The 18,821-nt window shown below is 41.2% G+C and overlaps 1 protein-coding gene across 14 annotated transcripts in view; it reads right to left on the bottom strand.

Moving 5' to 3' along the window:
• The window catches only part of dym (dymeclin), a 559,079-nt gene that overhangs the window by 461,001 nt on the left and 79,257 nt on the right, over window positions 1-18,821 (bottom strand). For all 14 annotated transcript variants that reach the window (XM_072574579.1, XM_072574628.1, XM_072574595.1 and 11 more), the window contains 4 exons: window positions 11,674-11,726; window positions 10,961-11,054; window positions 3,739-3,872; window positions 1,348-1,420 (listed from right to left, as the gene is read on the bottom strand). In XM_072574579.1, coding sequence (XP_072430680.1) covers window positions 1,348-1,420; window positions 3,739-3,872; window positions 10,961-11,054; window positions 11,674-11,726 — 354 coding nt within the window. The remainder of the gene's footprint in view (window positions 1-1,347; window positions 1,421-3,738; window positions 3,873-10,960; window positions 11,055-11,673; window positions 11,727-18,821) is intronic.

Here is an 18,821-nt window from a genome sequence, read left to right as displayed (position 1 = left end):
GAGAGCAGTGCCACACTTGACATTGAATCTTAATTCATTGCTGTGGCATGGAGGAAAGGTAGTGAAATATCCCAAGTGATTGAATAGGAAGTGTAAAGGGCAAGGACAGGTTCATAGTTTGGAGGGATAGGGTAAGTGAAAACCTTTGATGAAGGACACCACATCAGTAGTGAGAGTGGTACACCACACTTTGGTGGGAGGAGGAGAATGAGGTAGCAGAGGTAGAGTGGTTTTGCGGTACAGAGTGAAGATAGTGTCACACTTAATCTCAAGTACTCTGAAGTCTTCCTGTGTTGATGGGATGGCTCCAAATCATGGTCATGAAATGAGCTCGTTGGCAACTTCAGACCTGGCTGGCATGGCTTGAGCTCAGTTCCTACAGAAAGAGAACAGCCATCCTGTCCACTATTGCCTTCATCAGGAACTTCAGTGAAATGAATTTCTATCAGCTACCTCCTGAATAATTCCTCACACACTGAAACTGTCATGCCATCAACTGAAGACAACTCATACATTCCTCTTCCCAGAAAGAAAAGATCAATGGTAGGTCCTTATGTGGCATCTCTCTTTCTCAAAAATATTTTTAACTATTCAAGTTTTATATCAACACTTCCTCAATTTTGACCTCAGCAGTTCAAGTCTATTAAATCAAAGCCACACAAAACATCCTGAATACCATTGTCAACTGACTGCCAGAGAGGATGCATTTTTAGCAGAATTCTTGCCCAAGACAGAAATCAAGCTCTTCAGAACTTCTTTTCAATACAGGTCTGAAGAAACAACATCTGGTCTCAAAACATTAGCTTGCTCTCTCATCATGAATGCTGTATGACCTGCTGCGATTTCCAACATTGGTTGTTTTCAGTACAGATTCCAGCATCTGCAGTAACTTTGTACCTTAGAATAGGATCCCTGAAGTGTGGAAACAGGCCTACGGCCCAACAAGTCCACACCAATCCAGACCCATTCCCCTATGTTTACCCCTGACTAATGCACCTAACCGACTGATCTCTATGGATAATTTAGTGTGGCCAATGCACCTAACCTGCACATCTTTGGACTTGCCTTCTTGCCTAAAAACTGGTTTGAGATTTTCTAAATGATTGTCCATAACAAAGACAAGGCAGGTGTTAACGACATTACTCTAGATTGGATTTTAACTCAAATCTGGGAGCAGAAGGCTATTAAGTCAATGCTCTGCCAAATTCACCACGTTACCTCTAAACAGTATAGAGAAAAGACAATAGTGTAAACTGCATTGAAATGACAGCTATTACCACATATTACAGGCACGTTAGGCAAAACATATAGTTTTAACTAAATAATATATTAGCAAGGAAAACTTACAATAAAGGTAATTCAATAATGAGATGTACTAGAGTACAAATTAATTCTTCCAGGAGATCTTCTGCCTCAGCCCCTGAAAGAAATTTTAGTAGCATATAAATATAAAAATGGCAATAAAATCATTGCATCTATTGCTTTTTTATACACTCAAGGGTATCACTGGCTAGGCCCCAGTTGTCTCTGGCAGGTGATGGTAAACTCCCTTGAACCACTGCATTCTATATGCTGTAGATATACCCAAATTATCATATGGGAGGAAATTCCAGATTTTGAACCCAACACCAAAGTTACTAAATATTTCCAAGTCAGGATGGTGACTGGCTTTGAGGGGAACTTGAAGGTGGTGGCATTCCCATGTATTTCATGCTTTTATCCTTCCCAGGGGTAATGGTCACAGGTTTGGAAGGTGTTGACTAAGAATCTTTGGTGAATTTCTGTAGTAAGTGAACCTTGTAGATAACACACTGCAGCTACTGAGTGTCAGTGGTGGAGAGATAGGATGTTTGTGGATGCTGTGTCACTCAAGCAGACTACTTTGTCCGGAACGGTGTCAAGCTTCTCAAGTGTTGCTGGGAAATGTAGCCCACCAGGAAAGCAGGGGGTATCACACTCCTACTAATGTCTTGCAGATGGTGGACAGGCTTTTGGGAGTCAACCATAGCATTCCTAGCCTCTGACCGTCTCTGTAGTTCAGTATTTGTTTGGCCGGTCAGTTTAGTGTTAACTCAATGTTAACACCCAAGACTTTGATAGTAGGGAATTCAATGATGGTAATGACACTGAATGTCAAGGGTGATGGTTAGATTGTCTCTTATAATCTAAATGCAATCATTCTTTGAAATGCATATATTTCATCAACAAACATAACTCTCCCATGATCCTACGGTGCGTGCCCTATCTGTCCCTATCTAGATTCCACATATCTGTGCTCAAAAGCAGCAAAATAATTCAGACAGGTCAGCTTATCATTTTTAACCACATAATAATTCTCTCAATTACTCTCTCAGAATTGCTTTTGTAACTATTATGATGTTAATTAACTGTGATTAGTACAAAGCTAAGACAATCTAGACTAGGGTATGTGAAGTTTGATCCACAGTAACAGCCAAGTTAAATGAAGAGAAAGTAAGCAGGTTTCCTGCAAGTGCTGCTAGAAAGTGCATGGCTGCACTTGTCAGGGTTGACCAGGTTGAGCTCTTCATGGTCAGATCAATCCTGGCACTTACCATTCATGTTTATAGTAGTATCTACTTAAGAAATTTGTTCCCAGTGTGGTGTGTAGGTGGCGGGGGGGGAAATCATCTCATTATCTGTGAAATTATGCTCCAGCATGAATCAGCAGTCTCAAGAGAGATCAGAAGAAAACTACAAATTTTGTACTGATTTTTTTCTGAAAGTGAATTTGAATATTAAACAAATACTGGTCCCATTAGAGATCATATTGAGAAGAGGGTGGTAATTGATTGGACCATCTTTTCCATCTTAGCAGCACAAACTTCAAAAGGAGGAAAGGAAGGAGTCTCAAAACTTGAGCAGCTAATTACATTCAGCTTCTTCTCTACTAACATGGTTTGGCTGTGAAGCCACAAACATGCTTTGCTGATCACATAAATAGTAATGATGTCTCATTTTCAGGTCATGCCACACCAGGTTTATACACTATGTTTCAACGATTACCAGACTGTATGAAGCAACACATCCCACTGACTATTCACAGTAGACATCATGCTCGACCAGACCATGTAAACCTCAGAACAGAATGCCCATAAGACAAGATTCTGCTATTGGAAAGCATTCATCAAAAAAATCCAGACTGTGTTAAGAATTAAATCAATAAAGCACCATCAGTCAAGCTTACATGGTGACGCATTTATACATGCATTAGGCTACCTTTATCAATAAATGATCCCAATTTTTTGAAGGCAAAATGAATAGGTATCCACATTGCAACGTCTCATTGTTAAAAAAAGATTAGGGAGACAACAGTCTCTGCTGTAATCCCATTAGAACACCCTGACCTGGTCTGAGAAATAAGATTGATAGTTAACTGTTCTTGTTTTATTTCTATACGAATGACAGCCCAATCAGCAACCTCTTCTCATGGTGATATTATTTAGCAGCAGCCAGTGATTCTGAGGTATGAACCCAGATTTTCTGATGGGGCAAGATCAGGATCAGCTTTGGGGCTGTCCGCGATTGAATAAGCTACAATTACTCACTCTAAGGCCAATGAATACCATGGCAAGTAAGAATCCCAGGCAAATCAATGTGAGAAAATTAGAGTAACTTGTATATAATGCAATATATATAGAGAATTAAAATTTAACAACTTGACAAATATTCAGTTAACAAAAGAACTTTCAGTGTTTTTTTTTCCATTGTTTTGCATACCATAAGATAATGGTGGTCTCTCTTGATAAGTGAAATGAAGCTGTAGCTCCTCTTCTGATATTTGGCTGACAAACACTTTCAATAAACAGCGAATGATGAACAGGGCATTGTGGGCCTGCCAAATAAACAGCTGGCTGATGGGGAAAAAAAAAAATCACAAACACAAGACAAGATATGAATTTGCAATTTACAACCAGCTGGATTTCCAAAAGGCATTTAATATCACACAATTGTTTTGAGAGAAAAGTTACAACTCATGGAATAAAGGAGACAATAGCAACTTGAATGTAAAATTGGCTGAATGATAAGAAACACTAAGTAACACGATTCATGGATTTTCTTTTCCTTCTTATTTAAAAGAAATAATCGCGAATTTAAGAGTGCAGACAACAGTTTCAAAGTTCGCAAAGAATGGAAGCATTGTAAACAGGAGAAGGATGGTGCTGAATTTCAAAACAACATTGACAAGCTGCCAAGAAGCTGGAATAAGGGGCAAGGATTCACATTTTGGGCCAATGAGATCTCTTCTGGGGTAGAAGTAAGCTATAAAAGGAAGACGGGTTGCACCTGAATTGAAGGGGAACAATACCCTGGTAGGAGATTTGCTATTGCTACTTGGGAGACTAAATTACTAGTGGCGGTGGCCAAAGACAGTGAGAAAACAGAAAATACTGAGGCTGGTACAGTAGATAATGGGAGCAAAATAAATGGTCAAGGCAGGCAAGAGCATGGCAGAGAACAAAGTAAGACTGCATGTACTTCAATGCAAGTCTGACAGATGAGGCAGATGAATTTAGAGCATGGTTGGGAACATGGGCATAAGATGTCATAGCTATTACAGAAATGTGGGTCAAGGAGGGGCAAGACTGGCAGCTGAATGTTCCAGGGTATCGATGTTATAGGATAGATAGAAGGGGAAGACATTCCTAGGATAATGTCCAGTGAAATTATATGGGTGGAACTGAGAAATAAAAAACTGATGATCACCTAGTTAGGATGTACTATAGGTCCCCCAGTAGTCAGCAGGAAATTGAGAAGCCAATATATGAGGAGATCTCACACAAAATGTGTGAGGAGGGCAGCACAGTGGTTAGCACTGCTGCCTTACAGTGCCAGGGACCTAGGTTTGATTTCACCTCAGGCAACTGTGTGGAAATTGCACATTCTCTCATAAAATCTAGGGTTTCCTCAGAGCTCTGGTTTCCTCCCACAGCCCAAAAGTGGGCAGGTTAGGTGGACTGGTTATGCTAAATTTCCCATAGTGACCAGAGATGCGCAGGCTAGTTGGAGTGGCCATGAGAAAATGAAAGGTTACAGGGATAGGATAGGGCGAGGAGGGTGGGATGCTCTTCTGAGGGTCAGTGTGCACTCGATAAACCAGACGTCCTGCTTCCACACAGTAGGGACTCTATGATTTTACAATCTCATATCTGCAAGAATAATAGGGTTATAATGACAGGGGATTTTAACATTCCAAACATAGAATAGGATTGTCAATAGTGTTAAGGACTTAGATTGAGAGGAATTTGTTAAGTGTACATAAAGTTTTTTTTATTCAATATACAGGTGTACCTACCAAAGAAGGAACAAAGATTTGACCTTCTCTTGGGAAATAAGGCAGGGCAAGTGACTGAGAAGTCAGTGAGGGAGCGCTTTGAGGCAAGTGATCATAATTCTATTTGCTTTAAAACAGTTATAGAAAAGAATAGATCTGATCTAAAAGTTCAAGTTTGAATTTGGAGTAAGGCTAATTTGACAGCATTAGACAGAAACTTTCAAAAGTTGATTGGGAGCAGCTATTCACAGGTAAAGTGACAATTGGAAAGTGGGAGGCCTTTAAAAATGAGATAATGAGAGTTCACAGACATTATGCTCTGTTAGTACAAACAGCAAGGTTGGTACGTGTAAGGAATGCTGGATGACTAGAAAATCTGAGGCTCAGGTCCAGAAAAAGGAGGCATATGTCATGTCTAGACAGCTGGATTGAGTGAATCTCTAGAAGAACAATAGGAGTATACTTAAGAGGGAAATCAGGAGGGCAAAATGGAACACAAGGTAGTTTGCCATCAAGAGTCAAGGCGAATTCAAAACAATTCTACAAATACATGAAGGGAAAAATATTAAATAGGGAACTACAGACCAGTAAGGCTGATGTCAGTAGTGGTTAAGTTGTTGGACGGGATTCAGAGAGGCAGGATTCACATATTTGGAAAAGGCAATGACTTATTAAGAATAATTAACATGGCTTTGTGTATGGGAATCATATCTCACTAACTTGACTGAATCTTTGAAGAAATGACAAAGATTGATGAAAGCAGAGCAGTAGACACTGTCTATACTGACTTCATCAGTGAGGCGATCAAAGTTCCATGTGGTAGACAGGTTAGCAAGGTTCGATTCAAAACTGGAGGGCATAGATTTAAAAGGTGAGAGGGGAAAGATTTAAAAGAGACCTAAGAGGCAACTTTATTTCCCCCACACAGAGGATGGTACATGTATGGAATGAGCTTCCAGAGGAAATGGTGGAGATTGGTACAATTCAAACATTTAAAAGGCATGTGGATGAGTATATGAATAGGAAGGGTTTAGAGGGATATGAGCCAAATGCTGGCAAATGGGAACACAATAATCTAGGATATCTGGTCAGTATGGACAAGTTGGACCAAGGGGTCTGTTTCCATGCTGTACAGCTCTATGACCCTGATGTGCAGGATGAGAGAATAGCACTAAATCTTGCTGCTCAGAACACCAGTGCAGATACAATGAAGGAATGGCATTCTTCTGCACAATTCTGAAATTTTATGATCCAAGATGGCACCAACAGAGGGTGACTCTTTGCAAGCTCTCTACAGCAGATCTTATTCTTTGTATGTTATGATCTACCTGTACTGCATGCAAAACAAAGATTTTCACTGTACTTCAGTACACTTGACAATAACAAATCAAATCTCGGAAAATGTGAACAGCATATACCAGTAACAATAAATTAATTTCCATAACTGCTGACAGTTGACTGTAATGATGTACAGCTTGCCAATAAGTTTACATTAGAATAGAATCCCTACAACATGGAAGCAGGCTATTTGGCTCACCGAGTCCACACTGACCTTCTGAAGAGCATCTCATTTAGACATACCCCATCCCTGTAACACTGCATTTCCCATGGCCAATCCATCTAGCCTGCACATCCCTGGACACTATGGGCAATTTAGCACGGCCAATCTACCTAACCTGCACATCTTTAGACTGTCGGAGGAAACCAGAGTACCCAGATGAAACAGGGAGAACGTGCACACTCTATACAGACAGAGTGTTACCCGACGGTGGAATCGAACCCAGGCCCTTGGAACTGAGGCAGCAGTGCAAACCATTGAACCACCATGCCAGCCCAGCATAATTTTTGATGAGTCAGTATTGTAGAAGAAATAGGTGCATACTAGAACTTCTACTCAAAGTATTTACAAATAGATTTTTGTTTACTCAACAACGAAAACCAAAGGCTAATGATAATTCTATTGGATAACTTAAGTGCCAGTATTGATAGTCTTAAATTGTTTAAATTTTCCACTGTACAATCTAACTAACTGTCTTATTAATATCATTTATTACTTTATAAATAAAATGTTATCATCAAGAACACGCTTCACAAAAGCAATTTTTGATTACTGTTCGTAAACATAGCGAAAAATATTGAGCACAGATACTACATACAAAATTGAAATGTTCGGTAAATTGGAAAGTGCAGTCAAAGCTGAACAATCAATAAATACGTTACTGGAAGGTAGAGCAGGCTCATTGGGTCTTATGGTCAATTCCTCCCCTAATTCCTGTGTCCTTATTCTATTTTCCAGTATGTTTAGAATTCTATTATTTTATTTCTAACACTAAGTCACACAACATCACAGCTCAAGGGTTTAAAGCATTGGTCTTATAAACTCAGAATCAGGAGTTCAGATATTCCAATGATACTGTTGAAAGCGATGTTGTACATCAAGTACAACCTGCGTTTATGCAATAGCCTTGTATGCCAAGGCCAAAGACAATGATCACTTTTCTGACATGCTAGATGATTTCCAGAATATGTGTCATGTGGAGAAAAGATATTTCTCCTAGGTTACTTTAACAAAAAAGCTGGATTAAACAGCTCCATGGCAAATATGCTTCAACCATCATGATATTGACAAGTTGCACAAGAATGGACAATAGACAATTTCTACTTTCACTTTCTTCAATATTCATCTCCTCCCTTGTCAATTTTAAGTACCAATAGTCTATCCGAAGCTATCTCCTTATCATTTTGAACCCATTTAGTGACATAATTTCCTCCTGTCACTATGACTTGCTGGTCATCTACATCCTTGGCAAAGCCAGATGCAAAGTATTAATTTCATTCCACAGCCATGCTCCCTATATCCATGCATACCTTCCTTTTGGTGCCTAATTGGTCTTATTGCGCTTTTTACCATTCTTTAACTAGTCATGTCCATAGAAGATTCTGGGATGAAGATTATGATGGCAGTCAACCTTTCCTCATCAATCCCCTTTGTTTCTCTAATCAACTTTTTTTCACCTACATCCAAATCTTCTATATTCCTCTTGGTTCTCAATTGTATTTTCTGCCAGGCAATGGTCATAAGCACCTTTTTATTTATCTTAATTTATATCTCCTTTGTCATGCATGGAGCTCTGGATTTGTTTGACCCCTTTGAGGGAATATGCCTTGACTGTACTCAAATCATCTCCTCTTTGAAGGTATGGTTCAGTTACAGATTTATCCCCAATCTTTTGTTCCAGTCTACCCAACACATCTGATTATTTCTTTCTCTAGATTGTTCATTGCTATTTACCACCATCATCCTTAACTTTACAATACATGATCACTATCACCTAAATGTTCCCCAGTAGTGTTTTATTTTGTTGGTCCACCTTATTTCCAAGAACCAGATCCATCAGTGCATATTTTCTTCTTGGACTAGATTCAAGTTGTATCAAATTATCCTGAACACAATCTGGAATGCTTGCCCTTCATTGCCATTTAAACAATGTCCCAGTCTATACTAGAGTAATTAAAGTATTCCATTATAGCTACTGCTTAACATTAGCATCTCTAATTCCCCTGCAGATTTGATCCTCTCCAGCCTTCTCACTAGTTAGTGGTCTATAAATTACATAGAGTGATGTAATTCTACTCTTTGATTCTGTCCTTGAGGACATCCTCTCAAACATTCTCTTTCTCCATTATTGCAACATACTCCTGTTCATCTGTAACTTTCCAACCTTAATAACTATATAAAAACAGAAGTTACTGAAAAAGCTCAGCAGGTCTGGCAATATCTGTGCAGAGAAATCAAAGTTAATGTTTCGGGTCCAAAGACCCTTCCGCACCAGACCCAAAATGTTAACTTTGATTTCTCTGCACAGATGCTGCCAGACCTGCTGAGCTTTTCCAGCAACTTCTAGATTAGATTAGATTAGATTAGATTAGATTAGATTACTTACAGTGTGGAAACAGGCCCTTCGGCCCAACAAGTCCACACCGCCCCGCTGAAGCGTAACCCACCCATACATCTACATTTACCCCTTACCTAACACTATGGGCAATTTAGCATGGCCAATTCACCTGGCCTGCACATCTTTGGACTGTGGGAGGAAACCGGAGCACCCGGAGGAAACCCACGCAGACACGGGGAGAATGTGCAAACTCCACACAGTCAGTCGCCTGAGGCGGGAATTGAACCCGGGTCTCAGGCGCTGTGAGGCAGCAGTGCTAACCACTGTGCCACCGTGCCGCCCACTGTTCTGTTTTTGTTTCTGATTTACTGCATCTGCAGTTCTTTCAATTCTTATAAACTATACTTTATCCATTTACATACATACACAGAAATCCGGATTTTAGACTTCATGATTTCCTCCCTTACTCTAATTTCACTTATTATTGTCTGTAATATTGCTGTATGTCTAATCATTTTATGAATCCTGCTTTTTTTCTAACATTCTTTCTTGGTTCCCACACCCCTGTCAAGTTAGTTTAAAACCACTCGAACCATCTGCAAGAAACTCGGTACAAGCTCAGTTCAGGTGTAACCAGTCCAGCTTCTACACGTTCTATCTCCCTCAGAGCCAGATCTAGTAATCCATGGAATTTGAAGACCTCCCTCCGTACTCTTTCCAGGCGTGCATTCATTTGCCTTACCCTTCTGTTACTGTACTCACTTGCACATAGCATTGGCAGTAACCCACAGATTACTATATTTAATGTCCTGTTCACTAATTTTCTACCTAGCTCCCTAATTTCTGATTGCAGGGCAACATCCCATTCTCGTCTAATTTGTTAGCACTAAGTGAACCACAATCTCCCACAGAGTAGTACAGAAAGAATACGTAATGTCACTGAGACCAACAGTTCACACAGCAGAAGATGGTGCTGATAGGTTGGCAAGTGGTTTGTGATTGCTCAAGACATTGGCATGAATAAGGCATCATGGAACAGTTTACTGTCAAACTTTTATTTAAACTTGTTGCATTCAATTTAAATAAAATTGCCTTTTCTAACAAAACTTAGATTATATATTACCAAGTGACTACTTAACCCTATCTCCTTTCTTCTTTATAGACTGAAATTAGCTCCCTTTCGACAAATTTCTGCCAGTTCGAGATGCCATTTTCTTCAGTTAATGTTGCATAAACCTACTTCAGATTGCTTGGTTTTCTCTTTTTCAATGTTCAAAATGTCTTTGACTCAACAAAAACAAGTCATAGCTTCACAGAAGTGAAAACTAAAATCTGTACTTTCTTCAGTTTCAGAAAAAGTTTCAATTAATAATACAATATTATCCCACACGTTAGAAACTCATTTATTGAAATAATTGTAGACTTTTCTCGAAAATTTTAGAGATGTTTGGTGATGGTGATAGGAAAGAGCAAACACTGCCAAAGCCATGAGTGGAGGGGTTGGCTGGCTCAACTCTATAAATCTTCTGTTCTTGAGAAAGATGGAGGTTAGCAACAATTTAGCAGCAAACTTTGCACGAAATACTGTGGATCAAGACATGTAGATCAACCACTACAAAATCCCTGTGTTCTCTTTAATGTACAACGCTCGACAAAATTTTGATTGAATGGTTTGGAAATTAAGTTCGTTTGAGGGATCCCGACAGCAGTAATAGAATGCATCAATCTTTATTTGAAAGGCTGGTACATTCATAATATTTTTCTGACTTACTCTTGACATTCAGCTGAGACCTTCAATTCATTAGTTCGACTGAGGAAAATCTTAACAAGAGCTTGAAAGTTTTCTGTCCGAGGATTGTTCTCAACTGAAACAAAGATAAAAATTCAGCCTAAAAGGTCAAGAATATGCAAGATATAATATTTCAAAATAAAAGCAAAAAGGTGCTCACAGATTTATAAATATTCGATATTCTGTTTGCGCCATAAACGTATTTTTGCTCATTTAAGTGACAGCAAATGAAAGTTACATTTTCCTCAGTTTAATAAAGATATTTGATTAACATTATTTTTAAAAATAGCACCATACAATAGTTGACAGTGTAGCAGTCATTGGCCCTGTCCGGTATGCTGGTTAAATGATGGTTTTACTTGCACTAAACTAAACAATGAAAGTTGGCTTCATGAGCAGTTAAAGTCTGCATATATGCTTTCTGACAGAGGTTAGTGAATGTGGATCCTTGAAACTCTATTGCCACTGCCCTCCTCTAAAACTGACATGCTTGGAGCTTCTACTGCTGCTCCAACTGAAATCACTTAAATGCACAGTAATGATGCCATTTGAACTCTTCAGGATGACTAGATCACTGAAACTATATCCCCAAAAGGGAACCAGTAAATTGAATTACATTTTTGTATATACTGTCATCAAGAATAAATGGAAAGTTATCAAAGAAGAGAAACAACTTAAGATATGAGCATACTTACTTAATGATTTAGAAATCGAAAGTGTTGCCTCTTCCAAGAGCTGTGTATCAGGACTGTAAGAGAAAGAGTATTGCATGATAGTTACACAATTTTGAAACAATTTTAGTGCAGTGAACAATAAGTGTAATTTATAGGTACTGTTCAAATGAAGTGAAATATGAATATTGCTTAAAAAGGTGAGGCACGTTGCTGAAGCTCATTTGCTTACATTAATGACAACAAATGCAACAATGTTAAATTTCAAATACTTGGAAGTTTACCAGTTAAGCACTGTGATGATACTGTCCCTTTAACAAGGTTGTGCTGTCCTTGTTTCTTTTCAATGAGACACAGGTTCCGAAATGTCTGACTTCATCTACTTGAAGAAGCTTTTAAATTTTAAGAGAAAACAGCTGTACAATGAAAAGGGGAGTGGCCAGTTCTCTGGTTTGGTTTGTGTTTTAGGATCTGGCTGTTCAGAGCAAGCAGTCAGTCCATTTTGAGGCTGGTCAAAGAAACAGCTACATGGAAGAAGGTGTTCCATGCGGAGTCTCTCTGCCATCTCTCTTGTAAGAGCCTGTGCTTCATTTATCCTTTTTTTGCCAAGGGGGGTTTATGGGGATTGTTGCAGGAATTTAGAATAACATCGTTAAGCTGGGGATGGTCTGTTCCAATTTTGGATAGGTTAAATTATTCTATATTCTATTCTCTTTTGTGTTTCATTCAGTAATCTTGCAAATAAATTCTGTTTCATTTAAAACAGAGTAGTTAGGCCAGCTGATTCACTCCTAGAATATCCACTCTACATCTGCTGAAAACAATTAGCAAAGTTAGGTTCTGGGCAGCTTTCTGGAAATATTTTGAGGGGGTCTAGCCTGGTCCATAACAGATTGGGGCTCCTTGCGGGATTTGTTTGATAGTTCCTATTTGGGATTAGGATTGATGGACACAAAGGCAACGAGTGATAGGCGTTAGTGTCTTTTGTTCCAGGTCATAGAGTCCTAGAGATGTACAGCATGGAAACAGACCCTGCGGTCCAACCTGTCCATGCTGACTAGATATCCCAACCCAATCTAGTCCCACCTGCCAGCATTTGGCACATATCCCTCCAAACCCTCCATATTCATAGAACATAGAACATAGAAGAATACAGCGCAGTACAGGCCCTTCGGCCCTCGATGTTGCGCCGATCAAAGCCCACCTAACCTACACTAACCCACTATCCTCCAGATACCTATCCAATGCCCGCTTAAATACCCATAAAGAGGGAGAGTCCACCACTGCTACTGGCAGGGCATTCCATGAACTTACGACTCGCTGAGTGAAGAACCTACCCCTAACATCAGTCCTATATCTACCCCCCCTTAATTTAAAGCTATGCCCCCTTGTAATAGCTGACTCCATACGTGGAAAAAGGTTCTCACTGTCAACCCTATCTAACCCTCTAATCATCTTGTACACCTCTATCAAGTCACCCCTAAACCTTCTTTTCTCCAATGAAAACAACCCCAAGTGCCTCAGCCTTTCCTCACAGGATCTTCCTACCATACCAGGCAACATCCTGGTAAACTTCCTCTGCACCCGTTCCAGTGCCTCCACATCCTTCCTATAGTATGGCGACCAAAACTGCACACAATATTCCAGATGCGGCCGCACCAGAGTCTTATACAACTGCAGCATGACCTCAGGACTCCGGAACTCAATTCCTCTACCAATAAAAGCCAGTACGCCATATGCCTTCTTCACTGCACTATTTACCTGGGTGGCAACTTTCAGAAATCTGTGAAAATGGACACCAAGATCCCTCTGCTCTTCCACACTACCAAGTATCCGACCATTAGCCCAGTACCCCATCTTTTTGTTACTCTTACCAAAGTGAATCAACTCACACTTAGCTACATTGAACTCCATTTGCCACCTTTCTGCCCAGCTCTGCAGCTTCTCTATATCCTGCTGTAACCTGCCACATCCTTCCTCACTGTCTACAACTCCTCCGACTTTCGTATCATCCGCAAACTTGCTCACCCAACCTTCTAACCCTTCCTCCAGGTCATTTATAAAAATGACAAACAGCAATGGTCCCAAAACAGATCCTTGCGGAACACCGCTAGTGACGGCACTCCAAGATGAACCTTTGCCATCAACTACTACCCTCTGTCTTCTTCCAGCCAGCCAATTCCTAATCCAAACCTCCAACTCACCCTCAATGCCATATCTCTGTATTTTCTGCAGTAGCCTACCATGGGGGACCTTATCAAACGCCTTACTAAAATCCATATATACCACATCTACTGCTTTCCCCTCATCTACCTCCTTAGTCACCTTCTCAAAGAATTCAATAAGGTTTGTGAGGCACAACCTGCCCTTCACAAAACCATGCTGACTATCCTTGATCACATTATTATTATCCAGATGTGCATAAATCCTATCCCTTACAATTCTCTCTAAGACTTTGCCCACAACAGAAGTGAGACTCACTGGCCTATAGTTACTAGGATTATCCCTACTCCCCTTCTTGAACAAGGGAACCACGTTTGCTAGCCTCCAGTCCTCTGGCACTACTCCTGTAGACAAAGAGGACACAAAAATCAAGGCCAATGGCTCTGCAATCTCCTCCCTTGCTTCCCAGAGAATCCTAGGATAAATGCCATCAGGCCCAGGGGACTTATCTATTTTCACCCTTACCAGAATTTCCAACACCTCTTCTCTGTATATCTCAAAGCCATCCATTCTACTTATTCATGCCTCAGTATTCATATCGACAACAATGTCCTGTTCCTGAGTGAATACTGACGAAAAGTATTCATTCAGTGCCTCCCCAATCTCTTCAGCCTCCACACGCAACTTCCCACTACTATCCTTGATTGGACCTATTCCTACCCTAGTCATTCTTTTATTCCTAACATACCTATAGAAAGCCTTAGGGTTTTCCCTAATCCTACAAACTAAGGACCTTTCATGTCCCCTCCTTGCTGCTCTTAGCTCTCTCTTCAGGTCCTTCCGGGCTACCTTATAACTCTCAATCGCCCCTATTGAACCTTCACACCTCATCTTTACAAAGGCCGCCCTCTTCCATTTAACAAGGGATTCCAATTCCTTATTAAACCACGGCTCCCTCACACGACCCTTTCCTCCCTGCCTGATAGGTACGTACTTATCAAGGACACAATAGTTGCTCCTTGAACAAGTTCCACATATCAATTACGCTCTTGCCTTGGAATCTACTTTTCCAATCCACACATCCTAAGTCATGCCTCACCGCATCATAATTCCCCTGCCCCCAGCTATAACTCTTGCCCTGTAGTTCACACTTATCCCTCTCCATCACTAGAGTAAAAATCACCGAATTGTGGTCACTGTCCCCAAAGTGCTCACCTACCTCTAGTACTAATACCTGGCCTGGTTCGTTACCCAGAACCAAATCCAGTATGGCCTCAACTCTTGTTGGCTTATCTACATATTGTGTCAGGAAACTCTCCTGCACACATTGGACAAACACTGACCCATCTAACGAATTTGAGCTATAGCTTTCTCAATCAATATCAGGAAAGTTAAAGTTCCCCACAACAACCACCCTATTACTGTCACTCTTCTCCTGAATCATCTTCGCAATCCTTTCTTCAACGATTCTAGGACTATTAGGAGGCCTGTAAAAGACTCCTAACAGGGTGACCTCACCTCTCCTATTCCTAACCTCAACCCAAACTACCTCAGATGGCAAATCTTCGTCCATCGTCCTTTCCACCGCTGTAATACTATCTTTGACAAGCAAAGCCACACCCCCCTTCTTTTACCCCCACCTCTGACCCTACTAAAACATTTAAACCCTGGAACCTGCAACAGCCAATCCTGTCCCTGATCTAGCCATGTCTCCGTAATAGCCACAACATCGAAGTCCCAGGTACCAACCCACGCTGCGAGTTCACCTACCTTATTTCGTATACTTCTGGCATTAAAGTATACACACTTCAAGCCACTCTTCTGTTTACAGGCACCCTCCTTTAAGATTGATGCCATATTTCTAACCTCCCTACACTCCAGGTCCTGCACCCTAAAGCTACAGTCTGGGTTCCCATGCCCCTGCAGAGTTAGTTTAAACCCCCCCCCCCAAGAGCACTAGCAAACCTCCCCCCAAGGATACTGGTGCCCCTCAGGTTCAGGTGCAGACCATCCTGTTTATAGAGGTCCCACCTTCCCCAGAAAGAACCCCAGTTATCCAAGTACCGGAATCCCTCCCTCCTGCACCATCCCTCCCTCCTGCACCATCCCTGCAGCCACGCATTTAATTGTTCTCTCTCCCTATTCCTCGACTCTCTATCACATGGCACGGGTAACAAACCAGAGACAACAACACTGTTCGTTCTAACTCTGAGCTTCCAATCTAGCTCCCTAAAAGCCTGTCATATACCCATCCAAATGCATCTTAAATGTTGCAATTGTACCAGCCTCCACCACTTCCTCTGGCAGCTCATTCCATACATGTACCACCCTTTGCTTGAAACAGTTGCCCCTTAGGTCTCTTTTGTATCTCTCCCCTCTCACCCTAAACCTATGCCCTCTAGTTCTGGACTCCCTGACCCCAGGGAAAAGCCTTTATCCATTTATTCTAATCATGCCCCTCATAATTTTGTAAACCTCTATAAGGTCACCCCTCAGCCTCCAGGGAAAACAGCCCCAGCCTGTTCAGCCTCTCCCCGTAGCTCACATCCTCAAACCCTGGCAAAATCCTCGTAAATCTTTTCAAGTTTCGCAATATCTTTCCGATAGGAAGGAGACCAGAACTGCACACAATATTCCAAAAGTAGCCGAACCAACGTACTGTACAGCCATAACATGACCTCCCAACTCCTGTACTCAATACTCTGACCAATAAAGGAAAGCGTATCAAACTCCGCCTTCACTATCCTATCTACCTGCGACTCCACTTTTCAAGGAGCTATGAACCTGCAATCCAAGGTCTCTTTGTTCAGCAACACTCCCTAGGACCTTACCATTAAGTGTAGAAGTCCTGCTAAGATTTGCTTTCCCAAAACGCAGCACCTCACATTTATCTGAATTAAACTCCATCTGCCACTTCTCAGCCCATCTGGTCCAGATCCTATTGTAATCTGAGATAAACCTCTTCGCTGTCCACTACACCTCCAATTTTGGTGTCATCTGCAAACTTACTAACTGTACCTCTTATGCTCGCATCCAAATCATTGATGTAAACGACAAAAAGCAGGGGACCCAGCACCGATCCTTGTGGCACTCCACTGGTCACAGGCCTCCAGTCTGAAAAACAACTCTCCACCACCACCCTCTGTCTTCTACCTTTGAGCCAGTTCTGTATCCAAATGGGTAGATCTCCATTTATTCCAGGAGACCTAACCTTGCTAATCAGTCTCTCATGGGGAACCTTGTCGAACACCTTACTGAAGTTCATATAGATCATGTCTACTACTCTGCCCTCAACAATCTTCTTTGTTACTTCACCAAAAAACTCAATCAAGTTTGACAGACATGATTTCCCACACACAAAGCCACGTTGACTATCCCGAATCAGTCCTTGCCTTTCCAAATACATGTACATCCTGTCCCTCAGGATTCCCTCCAACAACTTGCCCACCATGGAGGTCAGGCTCACCGGTCTATAGTTCCCTGGCTTGTATTTACCATCCTTCTTAAACAGTGGCATCACGTTTGCCAACCTCTAGTTTTCCGGCACCTCACCTGTGACTATCGATGATACAAATATCTCAGCAAGACGCCCAGCAATCACTTCTCCAGCTTCCCACAGAGTTCTTGGGTACACCTGATCAGGTCCTGGGGATGTATCCACCTTTAACCATTTCAAGACATCCAGCACTTCATCCTCTGTAATCTGGACATTTTGCAAGATGTCACCATCTATTTCCCTACATTCTATATCTTCCATATCCTTTTCCACAGTAAATACTGATGCAAAATATTCATTTAGTATCTCCCCCATTTTCTGTGGCTCCACACAAAGGCCGCCTTGCTGATCTTTGAGGGGCCCTATTCTCTCCCTAGTTACCCTTTTGTCCTTAATATATTTGTAAAAACCCTTTGGATTCTCCTTAATTCTATTTACCAAAGCTATCTCATGTCCCCGTTTTGCCCTCCTGATTTCCCTCTTATGTATACTCCTACTTCCTTTATACTCTGAAGGATTCATTCGATTTATCCTGTCTATACCTGACATATGCTTTCCTCTTTTTCTTAACCAAACCCTCAACTTCTTTTGTCATCCAGCATTCCCTATACCTACACCAGCCTTCCCTTTCATCCTGACAGGAATATACTTTCTCTGGATTCTCGTTATCTCATTTCTGAAGGCTTCCCATTTTCCAGCCGTCCCTTTACCTGCAAACATCTGCCTGCAATCAGCTTTCGAAAGTTCTTGCCTAATACCATCAAAATTGGCCTTTCTCCAATTAGAACTTCAACTTTTATATCTGCTTTATCCTTTTCCATCACGATTTTTAAACGAATAGAATTATGGTCGCTGGCCCCAAAGTGCTCCCCCACTGACACCTCAGTCACCTGCCCTGCCTTATTTCCCAACAGTAGATCAAGTTTTGCACCTTCTCTAGTAGGTACATCCATATAATGAATCAGAAGATTTTCTTGTACGCACTTAAAAAATTCCTCTCCACCTAAACCTTTCACACTATGGCAGTCCCAGTTGATATTTGGAAAGTTAAAATCCCCTGCCATAACTACCCTATTATTGTTACAGATAGCTGAGATCTTCTTACAAGTTTGTTTCTCAATTTCCCTCTGACTATTTGGGGGGGGGGGGGGGGGGGGTCTACAATACAATCCCAATAATCCACCCAAATAACTTCTGGATGTATTTCCAGAATATCCTCCCTCAGCACAGCTGTAATGCTATCTCTTATCAAAAATGCCACCCACCCCACACCACACACACACACCTCTTGCCTCCCTTTCTATCCTCCTGTAGCATTTGTATCCTGGAACATTATGCTGCCAAGTCCTGCCCATCCCTGAGCCATGTTTCTGTAATTGCTATGATATCCCAGTCCCATGTTCCTAACCATGCTTTGAGTTCATCTGCCTTCCCTGTTAGGGCCCTTGCATTGAAATAAATGCAGTTTAATTTATTAGTCTTACCTTGTACCTGCCTGCCCTAACTGTTTGAC

This window comes from Chiloscyllium punctatum, chromosome 1, assembly GCF_047496795.1.
Source record: "Chiloscyllium punctatum isolate Juve2018m chromosome 1, sChiPun1.3, whole genome shotgun sequence".
NCBI lineage: Eukaryota > Metazoa > Chordata > Chondrichthyes > Orectolobiformes > Hemiscylliidae > Chiloscyllium > Chiloscyllium punctatum.
Note: the sequence above shows the minus strand (reverse complement) of the source record. Positions and strands in the feature narration are given on the sequence as shown.